At 41.0% G+C, this 21910-nt stretch overlaps 1 protein-coding gene across 6 annotated transcripts in view; it reads right to left on the bottom strand.

The window, feature by feature from the left end:
* The window catches only part of col16a1 (collagen, type XVI, alpha 1), an 84768-nt gene that overhangs the window by 22722 nt on the left and 40136 nt on the right, over positions 1-21910 (bottom strand). For 2 of the 6 annotated variants that reach the window (XM_085148335.1, XM_085148333.1), the window contains exons 10-43: positions 17053-17088; positions 16909-16959; positions 16635-16667; positions 16419-16463; positions 14817-14855; positions 14638-14700; positions 13712-13756; positions 13528-13623; positions 13196-13234; positions 12315-12359; positions 12154-12189; positions 11934-12056; positions 11218-11253; positions 10764-10799; positions 10417-10542; positions 10118-10162; positions 9713-9748; positions 9573-9626; positions 8466-8516; positions 8236-8379; positions 7182-7217; positions 6196-6303; positions 5767-5889; positions 5609-5662; positions 5482-5523; positions 5075-5110; positions 4946-4999; positions 4770-4838; positions 4624-4677; positions 4188-4214; positions 3139-3192; positions 2785-2829; positions 2535-2606; positions 1692-1745 (exon numbers count right to left, since the gene is read on the bottom strand). In XM_085148335.1, coding sequence (XP_085004461.1) covers positions 1692-1745; positions 2535-2606; positions 2785-2829; positions 3139-3192; positions 4188-4214; positions 4624-4677; positions 4770-4838; positions 4946-4999; positions 5075-5110; positions 5482-5523; positions 5609-5662; positions 5767-5889; positions 6196-6303; positions 7182-7217; positions 8236-8379; positions 8466-8516; positions 9573-9626; positions 9713-9748; positions 10118-10162; positions 10417-10542; positions 10764-10799; positions 11218-11253; positions 11934-12056; positions 12154-12189; positions 12315-12359; positions 13196-13234; positions 13528-13623; positions 13712-13756; positions 14638-14700; positions 14817-14855; positions 16419-16463; positions 16635-16667; positions 16909-16959; positions 17053-17088 — 2007 coding nt within the window. The remainder of the gene's footprint in view (positions 1-1691; positions 1746-2534; positions 2607-2784; positions 2830-3138; positions 3193-4187; positions 4215-4623; positions 4678-4769; positions 4839-4945; positions 5000-5074; positions 5111-5481; positions 5524-5608; positions 5663-5766; positions 5890-6195; positions 6304-7181; positions 7218-8235; positions 8380-8465; positions 8517-9572; positions 9627-9712; positions 9749-10117; positions 10163-10416; positions 10543-10763; positions 10800-11217; positions 11254-11933; positions 12057-12153; positions 12190-12314; positions 12360-13195; positions 13235-13527; positions 13624-13711; positions 13757-14637; positions 14701-14816; positions 14856-16418; positions 16464-16634; positions 16668-16908; positions 16960-17052; positions 17089-21910) is intronic. The other 4 variants (XM_085148336.1, XM_085148337.1, XM_085148334.1 and 1 more) reach the window with 4 other exon arrangements.

The following is a 21910-nucleotide window of genomic DNA, read 5'->3' as shown; positions in this document are numbered from 1 at the left end:
TGAAATACTGCATTGAAGGTTAAGTTGCCCTTGAGAGCTGGCTGGAGATCATCATCGATGTTCCTAAAATTAAATTAAGTTATAAACAGACTTGAAAGAAAGCAATACTGACAGCATATGCAGAAGAATCCGAAAGCGCAGATTAGTTTGCAACACCTTATTTCACCACTTTGTCTTTGTCCTTGCACTTACTGTCATGAGAAAAGAAATTACCTTCAGAGATTTTCAAACACACCTGAGGCTAGAAAAGGAACAGCCTAGCACTCAGTCAGTCATCTTGAAGCACGCAGGCATACACAGTGGGGGAAATAATTATTTCCTCCCCTGCTGCATTTATATTTGCTCGCTTACAAAGAAATAAACAGTCTCTTATTCTTGTGGTAGTTTCATTTTCATGGAGACAGACGGAATATAAACCAAAAATCTAGAAAATGAAATAAGTATTTGATCCCCAACAACCCAGTCACAATTCTGGCTCCCACAGATTGATTGTAGATTACAATCAATCAATCAGCCAATCAGTTACAGAGACTCCAGATTTCAGCATATTATATTTATAAAGTACACCTGCCCATAAAATCAATGTGATCCGTTTAATTTACAATTCTTCATAAATAGAAGAAATATAAAATAACAGTCAATAGCCCTGGGTCTAGAGCTCCTTGGGGTGTGGATGGTCATGAGAAAGGTGGTGGATCATTCCAAAACTACACGGGAGGAGCATGTTAGTAATCTGAATCCAGATTACAGTGACCAAGAACACCGTTTAGTAACACACTTTGCTGCATTGGACTGAAATCTTGAAGCACAAGCACAAGTCTTCCCTCAAGCAGAACACTGAAGATGGGTCTTCTACCATCACAATGACCCGAAACAAACCACAGAAGCAACAAAGAAGTGGCTAAAGAAGAAGCAGGTTAAGGTCATGGAGTGGCCTAGACAGTCTCCAGACCTCAGTGCTAGAGAAATTCTGTGGAGGGAGCTGAAGCGTCAAGTTACCAAACAGCAACCAAGAAACTTTAAGGATTTTGAGGGTCTCCATAAAGATGAGTGGACCAAAAAACACCTGGTGACCAACTACAAGAAATGTCTTTGGTCTTCCTTGGGGATCGAATACTTATTTCATTCAGTGACATGCAAATCAATGTATAACCTTTATTTAATGTGTTTTTATGGATTTTTGGTTTATATTCCGTCTCTCCAGTAAAATGAAACTAGCAAAAAATTACACGATTATAATTCCTTTGTAAGTGAGCAAACTTGTGAATTCAGCAAGTGCTCAAATAATTCTTTTCTCCACTTTGTACTGTACGAGCCAGATACCTACATGCCACCTTTTAATTTTGTCCAACAAAAAAACAAACTTCCTTCCTCTCGCATCAGCAGTTTCAAATTAAAAGCAGAAAAGCAGGATTTGTGCTTCAAATACAGAATTTAACAAAAGTAAACACAGCACATTTTGGGGCAGAGTATATAAACCACTTTAATCATGATGTAATAAAGTTTGTGAAAAACTAAATGTTTAGAAAATAAACTCATGAGTCTTCCCTTTTTGGGAATATCTTATATATAATTCCACTTCCTGCCATATGTATTTATTTCGTGCTTTTGCATCATTTATACACAAGGCCCCATATCTCAAATCAGCAGATAAGAGCCGCCTCTCCTCCTTTTTCTCTATTATTACTTACGATGTTTCCAGGCAAACCCGGTTTCCCCGGTAGCCCGTCGTTTCCAGGGATACCCTGAAAGAAGGAACTGAGGTTGAACTAGTTTGTTGCCAATCGAGGGCTAGCCACTCCCATCGGCACCAATGGTAAAGGCAGAGTCAAAGGGGCAGTGCCAAAATGACGAAACCTCTTCCCTCTCCGGCCATGTCTTATGAAACTTGAAAAAAAAAAAAAAATCTCGGAACACTACTGAATTAAAAAAAAACAAAAAACAAATGCACTCTTTTCAAAGACATGATATCTCCAACCCAGTCACTTCTAAAGTTTCTTACGCCTTTGACTCTTGCAGCACAGATCAGAGCATCACTTTATTTGAAGGTCTGTTTAAATGAAAAAAAAAAAGAAAGAAAAAACTTCACAAATGAGCCAAATTCATACTTTGAGTAAGCTTTGCATCATTTGGTGCATTTAAAGCCAGACCTTCAAATAACTGTTCATGTCTTGACTGACATTCAGAAAGCTTGCTCAGTTGCTTCCCACATGGGTTAAAGCTCGAAGCACCAGATGGGTTAGTGCGTTTTTTGAAGTTTAAACTTGATTTGATCCTTAACCTGCTTGTGTCCAAGCTACTGCACACATACTTTATATAATGGCAGTTCATTTCCTACATGCATAATATGGATTTAATTCACCCATGAAAATGCGAAGCACGTTAAAGCCTTATTTATGAACCCAAATTGCCCAAGCTCAAAGCCTACATAAGTAGCTTCTTTTTTTCAATTCAGCATAATGAAGCAGCTTCTGAATTGAAGCAAAGACATAACCCCTCCCCCCTGACCATCTTACTTGCACTCTCGCTTATACCTGAGGTCCTTGGCTTCCAATAACTCCCTCTGGCCCAGGGGGTCCAGGTGGGCCAGGAGGTCCTGGGGGACCCTGCAACATATGAAGGGAGGACCACAAATTACTACATCATAGTCTGACAGTGAAACCCCCCAAAAAAGGAGACGAGCGCTGCGATTTTCCAAACAAAGTTTGCAAGGTAACAACAGACACACAGCGTTCACACAAAGCCTAAGCTGTCATACAGGACGGCTCGGCTGACAGATCAGACCTGAGGCCCGGGCTGCCACGTGTTTATTGGAGTTCCTGGAGCTCCCTGCAAGGCAAGAATAGTCAGAATCAGAGATGCATCTTTGCTCGCAGGATATACAGAAAGCACACAGTGTGATGTTAAGAATTACACAACAAATGTCAAACTACAGAAAACTGTGGAAGTGCAAAAAAAAAAAAAAAGGGAGAGAAAAAGAAATTAAAAAAACTCAGCAGTTTCTTTTTTCTCAACATGTTACCTTTGGACTCGCACCAAATCATCTGACCTTAAAACATACACTGAGCAGCAATGCTCTCTCTACTTTAGATGAATTTGCCCATCCACATGTGGTGATTCCAGCGTGGGTGTACTTACAGGTCCGCCTACGCCCGTGTGCGGCATTAGGCAGCCGCACTCTCCAGGTTCACCCTGAAATATACATAAAAAAAGACCCCAAAAAGCAGATCTTTAAAAAAAGAATCAAACAGTAAAGTGAAACTGGGCACGATTTTAAGCACAGGCTGCAAAAACGAGCCCTCATTCAAGATTAAAACTGCTCTTGTTACAGGAAGAAAGCCAGAACTCTTTCAGCTTCCGTGGCGCTTTTGTTCCGTTTTGTTAAATCTTGATGTGTTACAAAGACACTTGTAACTGGCAGGGATTTAAAGTTGTTGGGGGTTTTTTTTATTCATACTGTGTCAGGAATATAAAGTGCAGCAATACACAAAATTGCCCAAAAAGCTTTAACTTTTGCATATATACAATGAACATGCAATTGTACAATTACACAAATACAGCTAACATATAAGAGGAAACCACATAATATCTCTTCATATGCATCTGTTCTCACTATAGTCCAACCAAAATCATTTTTTTCAGAGTATGCATGAGCCACAGAGTCTTAATAAATCCACAGAATAAAGGCTAAGTTACCTCTTGCACATTTTTTTTGTTTTCAGATTTTTTTTTCAACTTCTTATTCTTTCTTAACTTTATTCTTCTTTTCACCTTAGCCCTCACAAACAACTCTGCCCCCACATCTTATACCCCTCCCGACCCTTAAACTCTGCCTCTGCCACGTCTTCATCTCTCCCACCCGCTCGGTGACAGTTTGGACCAGTGGCTCTGATGAATTCAGTAATTAATAGTCTCGCACACGCTCTCTCTTAAGGCCCCCAAAACTCCTCTTGTCTGCCAGCAACAGTACACTTGTCACCTCCACTGCTACTCTATATGTGCCCTGAGGCCGGTGCGTGCACGTACATGTGTGTGTGTATGCGTGTGTGTGTGTGTGAGACAGGGGATTGGGCCAGGCTGGTGTGGTAGTGGGGTGTTGAGCCATCTCTTGTGATTACCATCTGTTCCACCCTCTTTATATTAAAACCCCTCCAGTTTCCTTCATCCAAACAAAACGGTAGACTTACCTTGTCCCCTTTAGCTCCATCAAGCCCCTGCAAGAGTAGGAAACAGAGCAAACACACACACATAGACACACACAGACACGAACAGACACACACACACAAAGACAAACACTTAGTTACTCTTGCTTTGTTGTTTCAGAAGAAAGCTCACGGGGCAGTGAGCTGAGAGCAGATCAGGGGACGGAGGATGAGATGGGAGCAGACATCGCCTCTGTTATGGATCGAGGCAGACATCCTTGGTTACAAATGATGCCTAAATCAAGGACAATTCCCAAAGAAGCTCAAAGAAAATTAAAAGTCTGAAAAGACGCTAACGCACGGGCGACAACTCGAGTTTGCCACTTGAATTTCTCTGACAACTCTCTGAATTGCAGATTCATAAGTAACAAAAAAATGTGAAAAACATGTGATTGAAACAGACTTTAAATGAACAACTCACAGGTCTTCCATCAGCTCCTGGCAAGCCCGTGGAGCCGCGGGCTCCATCTCTACCCTGTGGGTCAAAAAAGGAAATAGGAGAGCGTGTTTGAAAACATATAAACATTACATCATATGGAGAGGCAGAAAGACATATTTACGTCATACCGGGGGGCCTGCCACTCCAACGCCCAGAGGACCAGGTGGTCCAGGAAGCCCAGAGTCACCTTTGAAGCCCTGTGAACAGTAAAAACTCAACACATAAGTTTAAAGAGGGTTCACATGGTCCCATGTAACTGTTCAAAGGCAATTTAGAGTTTAAGCCACTTGTTTTTTTCTGCTACCTTCTCCCCTGCAGGGCCAGCAGGCCCAGGTGATCCTCTGGCACCAGCAGGTCCCTGTACAAAAAGCCGAGATTAGACGAAAGTCTACATAAGAAATAACAAAGCACTTTAAAAATATGAGAAACCTACTACATGTCCTGGGAGTCCTCTTGGTCCCTCTTCACCCTATGATGGAAACACAAACAACGACAACAAAAAAAGAATCTGAAGGTTAACGAAGTCTGGGGAGAAAAGAGCAAAGATATGGACAAAGACTGACAAATCAATGAGCTGTTATTCCGCGAGAGGTCAAAGGATTTGAGAGAGAAGAAACTCCCAAATTACTTTATGGCGGTTATTTACAACTCAACTGTCAGATCTGCGAGACCGTAAAACTCTAATCGCTGATGTCATGGGGGAATTTGGTGCAGTGAGATTAAAACAGCATCCACCTAGGAGCTGCGTGAGTGTTGTGTCTAACAGCTGTTTCAAATGTCAACATCAAACTTGATCCAGATGGTTTCTTTGTTTTTTTCCTCAGGAGACGTCAGCCTTACTTGTGGTCCTGGAAGGCCAATTCCTGGGATTCCGACTTCTCCCTATAGACGACAAAGTACATTGACAGTGAATCAGTCATCCATATTTATTTATAAACATGATAATATAATAAATGGGAATTCACACCTTGATTCCTTTGGGACCGACGGGGCCCTGCACACCAGGCAAACCTGACTTTCCCTGAAATGACAAAAAAAAAAAAAACCCAAAAAAACAAGCTCATCATGTGCAATTCTCACAGCACAGAACTTAAAGTATATCCACTTATAAACAAGTGCCTTTACATTTTTGCCAGACTTTCCTTCTCCTGGGGGGCCGGGGTCTCCTTTCTCTCCTTTGGGGCCTGGCACAGCTACACCGTCACCCACCACAGCACCAGCAGAAGGGCAGCTGGTACACGCATCCCCCTGTAAAAAATAAACAAATAAACAAATAAAATAAAAGCAAATGAACAAATCCAAAATCACAATCCAAGTAGCTCAGGACGAATCAAACTTCATTCCAACTTCTGTGTCTCCATTTAGCTAGTCAGCATCAATTCTAACTCCTATTTCCTAATATGTAATAGATGCTCTCAATGGATGGAGAGACAAATCTAAGTCCATTTAAAAAAATCTAATTAGATCTCTAAGGTACAGGGACACGACTAACACATTTTATACTGGCACTGGCATCAGAGGAGGAAAGGTAAAGGTCCAGGAATGCTAAACTACCTTTTCTCCCTTCAAGCCCCGTTGGCCATCCCGACCATGGTCTCCAGGCAGTCCTGGGGCTCCAGTAGCTCCATCTAATCCATTCTCTCCTCGATCTCCTTGCTCACCCTGGTTAAATTGAAATACATTGTTAAAAGGAGAGGCAGTGACCTGTATTTAGTGTGCACAATGCTCAAAATGAATTCTAGGCAGGCTTCTTTCTTTTTTTTCCACCAAGAATAACTAAAAGACTGTGAGTGATGCAACCTTTCTGATGGTTTCATGCTATGATACTTATTGACAGCTGCCTGCAGCATGAATTGTATCATCAAAGGTAGTGGAGAAGATTTCTAGTGAGCAAACACAGACGTGAATAATGCATGATATTAATTAAAAAGGTTTTGCGATCTTATGAGAAAGAAAATGTACACGTATTGTGGATGCCACCAATACCCACAATGCAGTTTTACACTAATTGGAAACCTTTGAGTATTTACAAGACAGCTCCACAGGGTAGCTAAGAATTCCCTCCCCAACATCAACCATGCCAGTATTTTTGTCTGATCTGTGTTTATGTGGAAAAAAAAAAATCAATCTCAGTATTCCAGTAACTATCTTCCTCCACTTTGAAGTTGAAGCAGAGTGATTCCTGTGGATGACTTTCAAGGTAATTTAAGGCAGCTTGGCTCCGTTATTGGGAGATTTATTTCTCGGTTTTATAGGTAAAGTGATGCGAATGTTCCACCACACGGATTCTGTGATCTAAAATAAGCACAATATTTAATACGTGGCATGGGATTCCTCCAGACATGTGCTTATGTGAGAAAGCCTGGCTGCCTCTAAAGGCCACCAAAAACAGTATAACAAATAGTCTCATTTTGTCAGCATACTGCTTTGGTTATGTGGGCACTGGGTAAGTGTCACAGAATGGTTGTAGATTTCATATGTGGGGTTTAATTTCTTAACTTACTAGGTCAAACCATAGGAGACATTACTGAGTAATTTACCTTTTCTCCTTTGGCACCAGGCAGTCCCAATGGGCCCTGTAAAGGCAAAAAAAAAGAGGATGTAAAAATGTAAAAAAAAATGCATGCACACAGGTAGAAACACAAACATGCACGTGCCCTTTCAAAACACATGTGCAGTCATCTGCAAATACTGTGGGAGCCTCTATCCATTCAGATAAAATAAAAACTGTTGACACAGAGCTAACCACAGAAGCAAACAGCATGTAATTGGGGGGGATGACACAAGCCAAAAGAGATTTATTATACTTAGTAGCACTTCTGTGGTAAGAGGAGATTTGCTGTATAGCCGATTTGTACAATAAGTATTATGGGTTGACGCACCCTTGAGGCACAATCTTTCAGTATCTTAAAAGTCTCACTCATCAAGATAATGCTTAATCCTTTTTACTCTGCAAGGATCGGAAAGAAGCTGCATTGGTTTTGTGGAATTTGCATAATGCGATTTGAATTACTAATTCTGATGAAGATCGGTTATGGAAGTAATGGTGTGTGCAGTGCTGTTTCCATTTTTGTTTGTTCTTGGGTTTGGTTGCAAGCTATGTCACTGTTACATGCTAATTTAGCCAAGTGGCATTGTTTCTTTTTAAGGATTTATCGAGGTTTCGTTCTGTTAAAAGGGAGTTTATCTGTCCCACTGTCGCCAAGTTCTTGCTCATAAGGGGGTTATCTGATTGTTGGGGTCTTCTCTGTCGGGGCTTTACCTTAAAAATATAAAGCACCCTGAGGCAACTGCTGTTGTGATTTGGCGCTATATAAATAAATATTTCATTCCTTCTTTCATACCGTAGTGCTCTCTACAAGCAAAGCCATGAAGGTCTTAAAAGATGCTGCCCTGTCATTAGCACTTCCATCTACATGTTTCTTGGAGATGCAGTTATTTTAGCAGCAATACAGTAAAATGTGCTGCGCAGTTTCTGTAATTTTTTCCTAACTGAAAAGAAGACAACAATACATGAACATATTAGAATAATCTAAGGTGAAGCTGTTTTTGGATTCCAAAAAGATGCTTCGAATCAGTGTGATGGATATGCACCTGTTTGCCTTCAGCCCCAAGACCTGGAGGTCCTGGTGGCCCCTGAGGGCCTGGTTCACCTTGACTGCCTTTTGCTCCCACTGGCATTTTGATATTAGCAGGTATCCGGCCAACCTCTGATGATTCGCACACACCGCACTCGCCCTAGGGAAAGCAAGGGAGTCAACGAGATGAGTTTGCATAATAAAAATATTAAAGGATACAAAACCAACAAATACATCTGCACTTACCTTCTCACCCTTTTGGCCCGGAGAACTAACACCAGGCTGCCCTTGTGCTCCCTTAGAATGTATAAACGTAAAATTAAAAAACCTTGGAATAACATAACATATAAAACACTCAGTAGTAAGAAATGGGGAGGATTTCGGAGTGAAGAACCTCTAGTTGAAAACAATACCACTTGTTAAAGTCCAACTTGAGATATTTTTTATGAGATATAAAGCTTGGAAGGTAGACTTGAAAGGTTTTTTGTCTCAGTAGGAGACATGGAATATAGTGTCGTTCTTCTTTTAATAGCATGCATGCTGACATTAACAAACTTGGATGGTGAACATAGAGAATGAAGATTCCATACTCTTAACTTGTGCCAGGAAACATTGGGAGTTTATATGCTAATGCTACTTTTAATCTAAATCGCTAACTTCTGCAGCTGTGATGTATTACATTTAACTCATGCTAAACATTCACAGGTTAGGGCACAGTTCTCGCTCATTAGATTGTGGGAAGTACATATTTATGTTTAGTATAAATTTTCATATTCTTGGCAGTTATTATCACCACTAGAGCTACAGTTTTCATGTCAATTTCATGTGCTATTTTAGCATGCTAGCAGGGGTACTAGGGTTTTAATTTAGCAAGATGAAAAGTGTTGTAATGTTGTGTTAGTGAGCCAAAAAGAGTACCAGGGTGTTACTTTGGTGAGCTTGAGAAAGTACAAACGTGTTAATGTGGCGAGATAGAAAGGGTGCAAACGTGTTAATTCAACAAACTAACAAGAGGTGTTACTTTAGAGAGCTAGGAAAAGCACCAAAGTGGTACACATAAACAGGAGAAAACATTAATCTTCTAATCTTCTGAGGTGGAAAGATTAAGCCAATGCAGAAGAGCCTTAAACATGCTTTCTATCAGAAGGCCACCTAATGGCCATAGCCGTGGTTGCAAAAAGACATCTGGTCTTATAAAAGTCTATACTTTCTGTATTAACCTCTGTAAACACTTTCCTGATGGGTTAATGGGCTCAGTCACTCACTTTGGATTATATTGAACAAAAAGGTAAGTCTGGTTTTTAAATCTTGGCCATCAAAAGGGATCCAAAACCTTTTGACATATTTTCCTACCTTTTCACCTTTCTGTCCATCCTTGCCACTTGGTCCCCTTGATCCAGGTTTTCCCTGTCTCGTGGGCACATTTTATGATTTCAGTAAATCGGGATGTCATCCAAAAAATGATATTTAAAAAGAACTGAATCTGAACTTACGGTCTTTCCATCAGCTCCTCTGCTGCCTGGATTACCCTGCAGTGGAGTGGAAGAAAAAAAAATCACAGTCTAAATTTTAAGAATTAATAAAAATGGATGGGTCTTTTCAATTGGTAATTCACATTTGATAGTACAGACCCTACAGGCAGCCATCTCAAATAATAAAAAATAAATAAAAAATAGGCTTTTGACTACCTAAGCTCTTCACTAATAAGTTTCCCACTGAGGAAAATCCCAATGGCAAACAGTCTGGGGCACTAAAATTAGTGCACTGCTGTGATTATCTTCCTCATGAAGTCTATTAAGAGCTTCACGCAGAAACCTACTGAGTGAGTTCCCCTTATGTAAGCCTTGTCTGCTATTGAGGTCACCTACTCTGTTCATGTTTCTTTTTGTGCGACTTACCTGCTCTCCTCTAAGACCAGCCGGCCCTACATCTCCCGGCTGCCCCTGTGTAGGAGAAAAAGTGGACAATATATCATTTTAATTAAGGTACTTATCAATGCACACACATGCGAGCAAATATAGTGACAAAATCACCAATAGGAGTATAGTCAAACAACCCAATTTTCCACTCAGTTTAAATATCGCTGCTTCCCCTTAGTAGCTCCAAAGTCTTTTTTTGGTTGTTGTTTTTAACTTTGTGTGCAATTTGCTTCTTATTGATCACCAGAATCACATTAATCCCTTGTAAATAGGCTTACCTTCTCTCCTTTCTGCCCAATTCCAGCTTCTCCCTTCTCGCCTTTTTGCTGTTGGGTTTGGGTCATGACACCGGGGACAGAGTTAGAAAACTCGCCGAGAGTTGGGCACACAGAACACGGCTCTCCCTAAATCACACAGACGGAGCAGGGAAGTTCAGAGTGGATCACAGACTGCCATGAACGAATAATCAGAACAGACTCATTTGGTTCTTTGACCCGGTCAAACAAGTTGCCAGTCATGGAAAAAAATAAATCACATTAATAAGGTTAGAAACATTCTGGTGCTGCAAGACTTGTGGAAACAGGTAACTGTTTAGCCTCAAACATAAAAAAGACACAGAGCTGACCTTTTCACCTTTGGTACCATCAGATCCTGGTTGTCCCTGCCAAAAAATACAAAAAGACAACAGTCAAGAAGGCATATTAAACCGAGTGCATCCTGACAAGCAGGCTTGCTTTGTCATGTCATGTCTCAGCATGGCGTTGGAAGCGTTCTGGCTATAACAATTAGGCAGATATGGGAGTATGTCAGTCCTGCACATACATGCATTGGGAATCGACCCACTTAGATAGCCATGTGAAGGAGTGTTGAAAGTGTGCGCGCGCTGACTTTCGTCTCTTTTGTTCCTTGCTTTGAGTTCAGTACTGCTGGTTGGCTTGCATCTGCTTTAGGAGGGAGTCGTCTACAGTGCTGATGTTAGCATATCTGAATGTGTAGGAATGCAGATGAATAGGCCAGGCTTCTACAGAATATGAATGAACCATAAGCTGTAAACGCATGGGGGGGGGGGGGCTCAATACCTTCCGTCCTTCCTTGCCATCTGCACCTCGAAGACCCTGTTAAATACAGAGAAAAGGGAAGAGGTGGGAAGAACAGGAATTATCTAGAAGCAAGAATGTTAGTTCAACTTTGTGAGAGTAAGGTCATATCTCCCCTCTCCCTCTCTGCTGCTCTACCTCGTTCTCCTTCTGCCCTAACCAGGTATGACAGATGGATACTGGCACTATTGGAAATCGTTGCACAGGGAATCTCATAAGGCTTGAGATTTATATTCTTTTTTTCCCCACCACAAATCATTCTCTATTTCACCTGCTGGGGTAAGTGGGAAGATGCGGAATGAACAGAAAGCGAAACACAATGCACAGGGTGCCGAATCCTGACTCACTAGAGAAACAGAGAGACGAGTTAAGATTACATTAAGAAAAAGCCCTTTGCCTTGGAGGATAAACTTTTGACAGCATATCACGCCTTCTCCCCTTGAGCTGCTGCAATACTGTGAGAATTACAAGGGCAAATAAAAGCCCAAGGTAGACATAAATGCCACACTTTCCCTCTGAATGATAAGAAAAATAAAATATATGTGTTATCAAAAAAAAACCAAGTGTGCTCAAGGTTCAATTGTCAGCTACAACTCTGACCGTGTCTACAACTCCATAATAAGGAAATGTAGCAAGATCGTAAAAACTTAACATTCCGGTCAGGCGCAGATGACATTCCGGTCAAGCGCGCTACTTACAGACGGTCCTCTCTCTCCTATCCCTGGTAATCCGGGCTCTCCTTTAGGGCCAGGTTTCCCTTGCAAAGCCACTGTGTTGCCAATGTCTGCAGGCAGCACTGGACACACTTCGCATGGGTCACCCTGAAGATTTAACGCAAGTTAGACGTACAATGTGATGATGAGAGAGGACTCAGACAAAATGCATATAGAGATTAAATATAGTGTTTACAAGATATACCTTCTCTCCTTTATATCCAGGTGGTCCTCTTGGACCCTTTGAAAACAGCACAATCTCATTCAAACACTGACATATCGGATCAAAGTTCAAATCATGTCCATAACCTGGAAGCCCATCCATACATTACAGAATACTAATCGATGTTTAAAAAAGTCTCTCACTGGTTCTCCAGGGAATCCATCTTCTCCTGAAGTTCCTTTATCACCCTGTAAATACAACAGCTGTTTTACAGAAAGCTTTTTTTTTTTAGTAATAAGACATTTCTTTTGGCCTTTGCTGGTCCTTGATGTGCAAACAATCAACTAACAACTTGCAAGCAGGATTTGCATAAAGCATTTACACTGGGACAGGACCTTGAGTATCCTCAAAACCACTGCATTTACAGTATTATGCTGCAAAAAACATTGCATTTTCAATTACTTTTCTGCTAACTAGCCAATTTAACGCCATGATACTTAGTCAGGTATCATGGTTTCAACTATTTATTAATTACATGTAGTAATCATTTCAGTTGTTTGTCCATTCATTTAAGCAAACTTTTATATCGCTTGCTTAAAAAGTCGCCATTTCAACTATCTGTATATTAACTTTGGCTAATAGTTTAACTTTTAGCTAATAGTTTCAACTGTTCATTTATTAATTAGGTAGATATGTCACACATTTTTGATATTTGTTCTTTTTAGTTAAACATTTATACCTTACTTTTAGCTAACTATTTGAACTATTTAGTTAGCTAACTAGAACTTATTTGTTTAGTTTTTTTCAACAACTTTAAGTTACTCTCAGCTTTTCAAATTTCTTACTAACAATCCCCCTCCCTTCTTAACAAGTATCTTCTTAACAAATACATGCACATATCTTTTTTAAGTTAGTGAATGCTAATGCTAATGGCAATAGTAGCTGCAGTTGTACCTTCCGAGATACAAAGGCACTCGAGTGCCACGGCCTTGAATGCTTCATATATTAAAGTAAAAAGGACATCTTTATTATAATATGCCTAAGAGCATTATTATAACAATCATAAGTCAAAATGTAAGCTTACCTTTTCTCCTTTTGCACCGCTGGGTTCACCAGGAGGGCCCTGGGAAGGAAAAAAAGGAAATGAATCTTTTAAAATGCCATCCTAAGATGCTTTTAGACCTTAATCAGGAGCAATCTGACCAAAAGAAAGCATTCTGCCACATCCTGTCATGTATTTCTGAGAGCTGTGGCTAACCCCCCCCACAAAGAAACACACACTTTGGTCAAATAGAAGCCATTTCTGAAATGAGGATAAGGACATTAAGATAATCAGTACAAGGACATTGTCCAGTAATTGTGTATATCATTCTTCTGCTTTCTGTGACCAGGTCTTTAATTAAAAAGCGTACTCACTGGAGGACCTGGTTTTCCGACCCCTGGTAGGCCTGGAAGTCCCGGCTTTCCTGGCTCTCCTGCCAATCCTTCCGGACCTACCATACCAGGGACACCCTGGGAAACAATTTCAAAACATATCTATTAAATGCAAACTGGACTGCAAGAATGTGACAGGTTAATTGTAGACGTGATGCAGACAGACCTTCTGTCCCTTGGGGCCGACCACACAGACCGATCCCGCTCGACCCTGGGAAAAGGCGACAGACAAAAAGAGAATTGCCATCATCAGTGCCAACTCTGAATAATCAAACAAACTGTGTTGAAATTTATCTGCAAAATGTCTTCATAAATTGTTAAAGACACTTGTTTCCCCCCATTTGTCTGATGTTCCTCGTCTGAGAAATAAGAAAAAAACGGGAGAAATGTAGAGACTGTAAGATGTATCGTCTTCAGTGGTGCATACGTAATATTTTCTCCTTGCCTGATTCAAGTCACATCAACAGCCCATTCATATTCACAATGTCAGATGGATGGGAGACTTAAGAAAATCTATCCTCCACCAAATCCATCTGGCCACAACAAGCACTTAGCCCGGTGAACGTGAGTGTGAGTGCGCATCTGACGCTGAAACCAGGGGAATATCTCAGAGCACACACATGTCGTAATTTGTTCCTCAAAACTTTTCATGCGTCTACAGGATCACTGCACTGAACAGGGAAGATTAAAAGGTTTAAGTCTTCCTGAATAGACGCCCGCCTGTGTGAGAGACGAACAGCACAGTCAATGAGGCAGCATTGATTGTGCAAGCTTTGTTGCTCTAGCCTAATCTAACAGGCATTAACAGGCCGACTTAACGCAATGGGAGAGAGAGAGGAGGGGGGAATAAATATCAATGGGCGCCTGAGCTTAAATAGTAATACCGTATGAGTTTACTGAATATCCGCTCCAGCTTAATAAAAGTGGCTGCATAAGTGGATGTGCGTGAATGAATTAGTATGTTTGTGAGTGTGCACTCATGTTTGTGCTATTGAAAATGTAGATTGAAAGCTAAACTCTACATTTCAAGCCTGAAAGGTACTTTGGCTGAAAGCAAAAAGAAGTAAAACCAACAAATACAAAAACACCTACATCCTTTCCTGGGGTGCCTGTCAGACCCTGTGGACCCCTCTCACCCTTCTGACCTTTGTCTCCCTGGAGAATCAGAGGGGGGTGACGAATGAAAAAGCAAGAGGTTAGACTTTAATTAGATGATCATTAAAAAGTCATATCTTTATTATTCATCACCAAAGGTTTCTTAAGCTCTTCACCTTGTACCCTGCTGCTTCGCCCCAGTTGGCAGGGGTCGCCTGTGGAGAGAGCGAATGGAGACAAGGACCAGATCAATGAACTGGCTCTAAAGAAACTCTAAACAGCCACACACACCACTGGAGCATAGCAAAACAACACAGTGGCCAGTTGGCAACCGGTAAGGGCTACCAGCAGGGGCCATATGCCCCATTTGGACACACACAAACAAACAACTTGAGAAACAGGAGCACATTATAGAGCAGCAGTCCGAATGGCTTTACATGCTGCATATTAATCAGACGCAACTCATTGTTGAGAATCTAAATTTAATATAGAAACAGAGACCCGGGGGTTGGTTACAAAAGCAAAGATGGATTTTGTGGATGGATTAAATCAAACTAATTCAAATTCTTCATCTGCTGCACAAAACACGTTAGACCTTGACAATCTTAAGCAGGAATGTGTTGTAATAAATATTGGATCAATTAAGACTTCTCAACAACAACATAAAAAAATAAAGTGCTGACTGAGTGTACACACCCAACCAAGTAACACAGATGGAACTAAGAAGAAAAGAATTGTGCTTTTTGAGAGATAATCAGTGGAAAATGTGACATCAGATCAGAATGAAATGGTCTACTTCCTGCCTAATCTTGTGAATTCATGATGTGATTTGCAGAGAAGGCACTGGCAACATATGTGTGAATAAATGTAAAAGTAGGGTTACTGGTGTTTATGTTTCTTAAACCTAAAATACACCTGATTTTATTTTATTCTCTTCTGCCCTGTTGGGTGCTGCTGATAGTCTGAGTCTTAAGGTTTGCTAGCCTAAAGGTAGGCGGTCAAGTCAGTCTTTATGTTTGTGCAACGCTCTAACTTTCTGCATTCACCTGTGGCCACGAATTGCGGCTAGTGACCAAAAGAGTGAGCCCACAAATGTCAAGAGTGACAGACAAATGTCAGAAATTAGTTTCCTACGGGGTTCCTGGCCTCAACCTCGGAGGAGGGGTGAGGAACTCAGTCATCCCGGGGGGCTGCTCAAAATAGAGCCACTTCTCCTCTGCATTGAAAGGAACCGGTCCAGGTGGGTCAGGCATCTGGCCAGGATGCCGCCTGGATTTCAGGCATGACCACCCAGGAGGAAACCCCAGGGCAGACCTGGGACAAGATGGAGAGATTATGTCTTTCAGCTGGCTTGGTAATGCCTTTCTATACCTCTATGAGAGGTGGAGGCAGTGGCCGTGAAGAAGGGAGGTCTGGGCGATTCTGATTAGAATGCTGTCCCCTTGACAAAAAGCCAACTAAGTGGTAGAAAATGGATTGATGGGTCTGACCTGCTTCAGAGTAATCGAGGATAAAAATTTAAAGCTGATCCAACTCTTTAAACTAGTCAAATCTATCCTTTGAGAAACCAAGCCCTGCATATATACTTTCATGCAAATTCGGTGAGTCACTCACCAAGTAAATAAACATACAAAGCACACCATCATTCCCACTGCATAATTAATACTGGGAAAAGGATGCTGGAAAATGAGGTTTCAAATAAAGCTCAAACTAAACAGCTAGGGGGTTAGCAGGGCAGTGGAAGGTGCTGCTGTAACCTTGGCAGTATTGGCACTCACCGACTCGCCTTTCTCTCCCTTCTGCCCCTTGGGTCCTTCTGTGCACTGAGGTTAGAGACACTTGGTTGGCATGTATAATCACAGACCACTATTGGCCAAAATTTCAGGCTCACTGCACTGCATGCCAAATAACTAAAAAGACCAACCCAAAAAACAATGCCTTTCCACAAAGCGTGGCGTGGCGTGACTGTGACACACAATGGAAAAGTAACTTACTGGACCTGAATGGGAGCCAGAACAGTCATCACCCTGAAAATAGAGAGAGGTAGAGAAAGAACAATGATGGCAATGAACAACGATGTGGGTGAGGAATAGAATCAGTGAACACCGAACAATGCGTACCACCTAGATGGTAATTGGTCAACAGCCTACATCGTATTGGACCACAGCAATATCAAAGCGCCAAAGCAGACATGTCTAGGCACAAGCGATCGTATTGCTCATACCTCTGATATTAGTCTTACACTACTACTAAATTCTTCATACTCACCCGGTCCCCTTTTTCACCTTTCAACCCAGCAGCCCCACCGAAGTTTACAACCTGCAAAACACAAAAACGCTCAGTCACCCACCAGCCTGATTTTATACCACTTTAAATAGAAAGAAAGAGAAAGTAAAGATCAGAGATCCTTACATTTTCTTCCCTATTCAGGAGTAAACACCCCCCACACTACAGACACAGAGAAACAAAGATTTATTATTATATGAGTTTAACATCCACTGAAGGACCTGCTGTGTGCCTGAAGAAGAGATGAATGTTGCAGTTCAATTTGTCCCCTGGCAGTGGCACTGTTGCACAAAAACAAATCGAATTCTGCTCTACAGTATGCAGTCAAAGGGAAGCAGAGGTGGGCACACATGTGTACACACACACACCTCCCATGGGAGATGGAGATCAATAGGAATGTCTGATTCCCACAGCACAGGAGTGAACAGACCAGCTGCTCATCACAGGAGGGTACACACACGCCTGCGCACAAACACTCGCGTGCACACTCACAGGCACATGCATGGGAAAATAAGGATTATCATTATAAATAACTGAAGCATTTTTAGCAGAAGCGAGTAATTAAAGCCAAATCCCCAGTCCTGTGTTTCTGGGAGCCTTGCCTTCATATTAACAGAAGGTTTGCATATAGGCTGAAGCTGTGACTGTGCTGTGAAGAGGGCTGTAACAGCACAGAGACAATGTGTAATTCTCCCTTCTTTTTTTTCTTCCCTTTTTTGTTTTTCCACCCTCACGCACTCACTCGCTCACTCTTAGCAGCTACAAATCTATCAATGGCTGGCTAGACCAGCTGCAGTGACGAGTCACTCTTTCCAAGCTCTCTTCTGTGACTGTGGGCTTAGTCAAGACCACTTATACATCTACTTAAACCTTCAGCAGCTTGCTTTTTGTTGTTTGTTCTCCACATTTCTCAAAGTTGGAAAGAAAAGTGTAAGAGCAAACTGTACTACTGAATATCGCTTTAATTCACATCACTTTGTTGGATTTGCTGTCAAATCCAAAACTTTGAAATCAAAGCTTTGGCATGTATACTATGCTTGGTACTGGCATTTCTATACTTTCTTTTTTAATGGCAATGGCAATTTCCCCAATTGAAGTTGCTGGGTTTTTTTAGCTTCGTTTCGCAAATAAGCAGCCAAATACTGTTAAAATGTTTCTTTTGTTTGTTGAGAGAGGGAAAAAAACAAAATCCCTGACGCATCTGCAATGTGTCTGCCTCCCTCCAACTGCTTGGCATGCAGCTGTGTGCTTGTGGAATGGGTCCAATCCTGTGTCAGTCAGTCAGCTAACATGTTGGCAGAGAGGACAGCTTTTGCATTGTAGAAGTATTCACACTTTATTGTGTGCAGGTTTGATATCAAGTGTTTGCTAGGTGCTACTTCACATTTTGAAGATGCACATGCAGGATAAGGACATCTCTGTGGATGTGGCTAGTTGAGAAAGTTCAGCTCAAAACTGCAATAGCTAGCTTTTAGCTAAACATACAACTTAAATGAAAATTAGCATGCCCGTTGCTTGTTATGTGGTGGAAAGCTACTGTTATCAGCTCACTATGTAATGAGAATGAGAATGTACACTAGGCTCTATACCATGTAGAAGCTAAATGTGTTAGCAGTGTGAAATATGAAATGTAAATACTACATTGGATGCAGTGATTTGGAAAGCTCATGAAGCCTCATTTTGTCACAACAGAACAGAAAATATATCACATGTTTAAACTGAGACACTGAAATTGGCAGAGTTTCTCACATGTAAAATGCGCAGAGGTTCACCAATAGCAGAAAGCTGCTTCAGCAAATTGTGGAACGAATGTTCCTCCGCATAAAATTGCATGTAATATCATAAAAAGATTCAGAGAATTTGTAGAAATCTCTGTGCACAGGGCCGAAAAACAAAATTAGATGGTCAGGATCTTTGGGTAATCAGGTGGCTCTGTATTACAAACAGGCCCAATTCTGTCTGTGAACACAGTTCACTGTGCCATCCACAAATGCAGGTTCAGGCTCTAACATATGAAGAAAAAGCCATATGTAAACATCACCCAGAAACACTGCCATCTTTTCTGGGCCACAGATCATTTGAAATGGACTAAGGCAAAGTGGGAAGCTGTTTTAAGCTGAGAAAAACCCCAATTTTAAATTGGTTTTGGAAAACATGGACATCTATGCCCATCCAGTGGGCCTCGGGACTAAAGAGGATCTGGCTTGTTATCAGCCCTCAGTTCAAAAACCTGCATCTCTGATGGTATGGAGGGTGCACTGTGCAATTGGCTAAGCAGTTGGTAGCAACATATGCCCCCAACCAGGAGATATCTTTTTCAGGGAATGTCATACCCTATTTCAGCAAGACAATGCTAAGCTGCTAAACTGCATCTCTTACACACCTTTGTAGTAAAAGATTCAAAGTAGACACCTCTGACCAACTGAAAAAATGTGGCAAAAATGCAAAGAAGACCCAGGACTTTTAAAGATACATAGACCCGCCCTAACTTCTTTGAGTAGTTGCTGTCCTCAAATTCAGAAGGGCCTTATTTTTTTCTTGAAACGGGACATTTTCTCATCTTAAACATTTGATGTGTTTTCTGTGTTTTATTGTGAATAAATTACATGTTTATGAGATTTTTCAAATCCTTATTTTCAGTTTTTACTGACACTTCACACACCATCCCAACTTTTGAGGTATTGGGGTTGTACTCTAATGAGTTACTTTTCGCAACACGTAATGATATGAAATAAAGGATTACTTTTATATCATCAAGTACTTTTCAAAGTCGAGTTTAGGAAACATTGCACAGGGCAACATTGGCATTACTTTGTAGTCATGTTTCTGTTTTCTTGATGTTGGGCTCTGCCAACCCTTGGCTCAGTATTTTTTAGCTGCTAAAGATTTCTCTATTTTCACCAACTTATGGCCAACTTTGTCTTCTAGCTAAAATGCTCTGGATAACTGGATAATCATTGCAAGGAGAGAAACAACTCCCACTCACTGTCCTGTTACTTGCATATAAACTTTACTGGAAGAACAATGTTTTGGCCCTTAGACCTTTGTCGGGTATCTGAGAGACTATGAAACTGCCAGATACATATGGTCAGCACTTTCTCGGGTGAGGCCAGAAAGTTGAATTTCCAGTAGAGTTAAGTTTTACAAGTAAAAGTACATTACACAGGCGTTTTGTCTTCTCTTGCGTATGAATATTTCCTCCTACACTTGTGTTTTGAAGAAACTGACTGTATGAGCCTTTCCGTCAAAATATTTCGATTAATACCTTAGTCAAAAGTTTCGATATCCCACACAAAGCACACTCTCTTTTTGACATCGCCATCCCCAAAAAAAAGGCACTCACTGCTCATTACGCTAACCAGCACAGATCATAATCTATGAGCTTAAACACCTGAGAACACAGGCACCAACATTCTGTCAGGGAGCCTTCTGGTACCACTTTTTGGCAATCCTTCTCTCCATCTGCCAGGTCTCAAGCCAGCGGACACTAATGCAAATCTACAAGTGTAAATAAAAATTCATAATCTCCTCTAATGCAATTCACTTAATTATTGTAGTGCATTAAAACTTTCACTGACAAATCTTAAAACAGGAACAAGAAGGTTTTATTCATAGTGCAGGGATTTCAAACTAATTTCATATCGCAGGCCACATACAGCCCATTTTGATCTTATATGGACCAGATCAGTGAAACCTCCCCTTTCTGTCAATGTACAGAAATGTAAGTATACCTTAAATCAATGAAAAATCCTAATATAAGAAAAAGAAGAGAAATTTCAACAGTATGTCAGAGTTTTTCTACACGACAGAAATGCTGCTGTAGAAAATAAAAGAAATCTTTCATCATGACTAATTGGGCTTAAATTATAAAACATAAATGTGTAAAATTATAGAAATCTATAGTTTAATTACTGTGGTGTAATATGAATGGCTATGGGGGAGGCCTTTGTCTGCAGGAAAACCTGCAAAACATGTTAAAAGTTATGTTCTCCTTCACATTTTCCAAAACCATCCAGTGGGCCAGATAGGGGTCTTCACCAGGCCAATTCTGGCCCCTGAGCCTTAAGTTTGACACCCCCTATCATAAAGGAACCACTCATGAAAACCTGCAGCTTGGCGATGCTGAGCATTTTTGACTGACATGCCCAAGAATGCACTCGTATAAGAGGAACAAACTATAAAAGAATAGATGAAAAATAATGACATCAAGATTGCAACGAAAACAAGTTTCTAACTGAGCTTTGGGATTGTGATGCACAAGTCAAATCAACCCTTTATTCACATCATTTATGACAATAATCATACTAATTCATATGCCTGTTTGGTGCATTTGTTGGCATCAGCGATGCATAATATCTCCTCGTATTATCAATAGATTCCTATGGGTCACACAACCATTTTTTACTTTTGAATAAAACAACTGCCTGTATAATAACCAAATTACATTGGTAGCACAAACGAAAAACTCACTTTTGTTTCCTTGAAAGTGTGTGTGTGTGTGCCCCCAGCGGCAGGGCAAGCTGCATGTTCCAACCCAGGTAATAACCTACATTGAGGAAGTCAGCGGAGGCGGCAGCCCGCATTAGTAAGCACACGCCGGAGCAACATAATGAAGCGTCTGGAGTTTTGTATTCTATTTGTGAACAGAACATGCCTATTGTAGGTGAATGACAAAATTAATAGGCAGAAGCAACTCCCAACTGAGACCCAGCGAATAATGAGGTGTAAATCAGTCTTCAGTCAGTCAGCAAGCTGTGAGAATGTGTGGAGGCAGGAGGAAACAGTCCCATGCACAACACACACATACGCAGCCTGCACACACGTATACACAGACACACACACATGGCCTGCATATTGTTTTCGGGTTTCTGTTTCAACAGCATATAAATGCCGAAAGAGTTGTTATCCATGCATATGGTTGATATTTCCGGTTCAGATTGCAGAATGCACTGGGGTCAAACGAAGGGTACATCCTAGGCTGCAA

The sequence above is a fragment of the Neolamprologus multifasciatus genome, chromosome 22, assembly GCF_963576455.1.
Source record: "Neolamprologus multifasciatus chromosome 22, fNeoMul1.2, whole genome shotgun sequence".
Classification (NCBI taxonomy): Eukaryota; Metazoa; Chordata; class Actinopteri; order Cichliformes; family Cichlidae; genus Neolamprologus; species Neolamprologus multifasciatus.
This window is presented reverse-complemented; position numbering and strand designations above follow the sequence as displayed.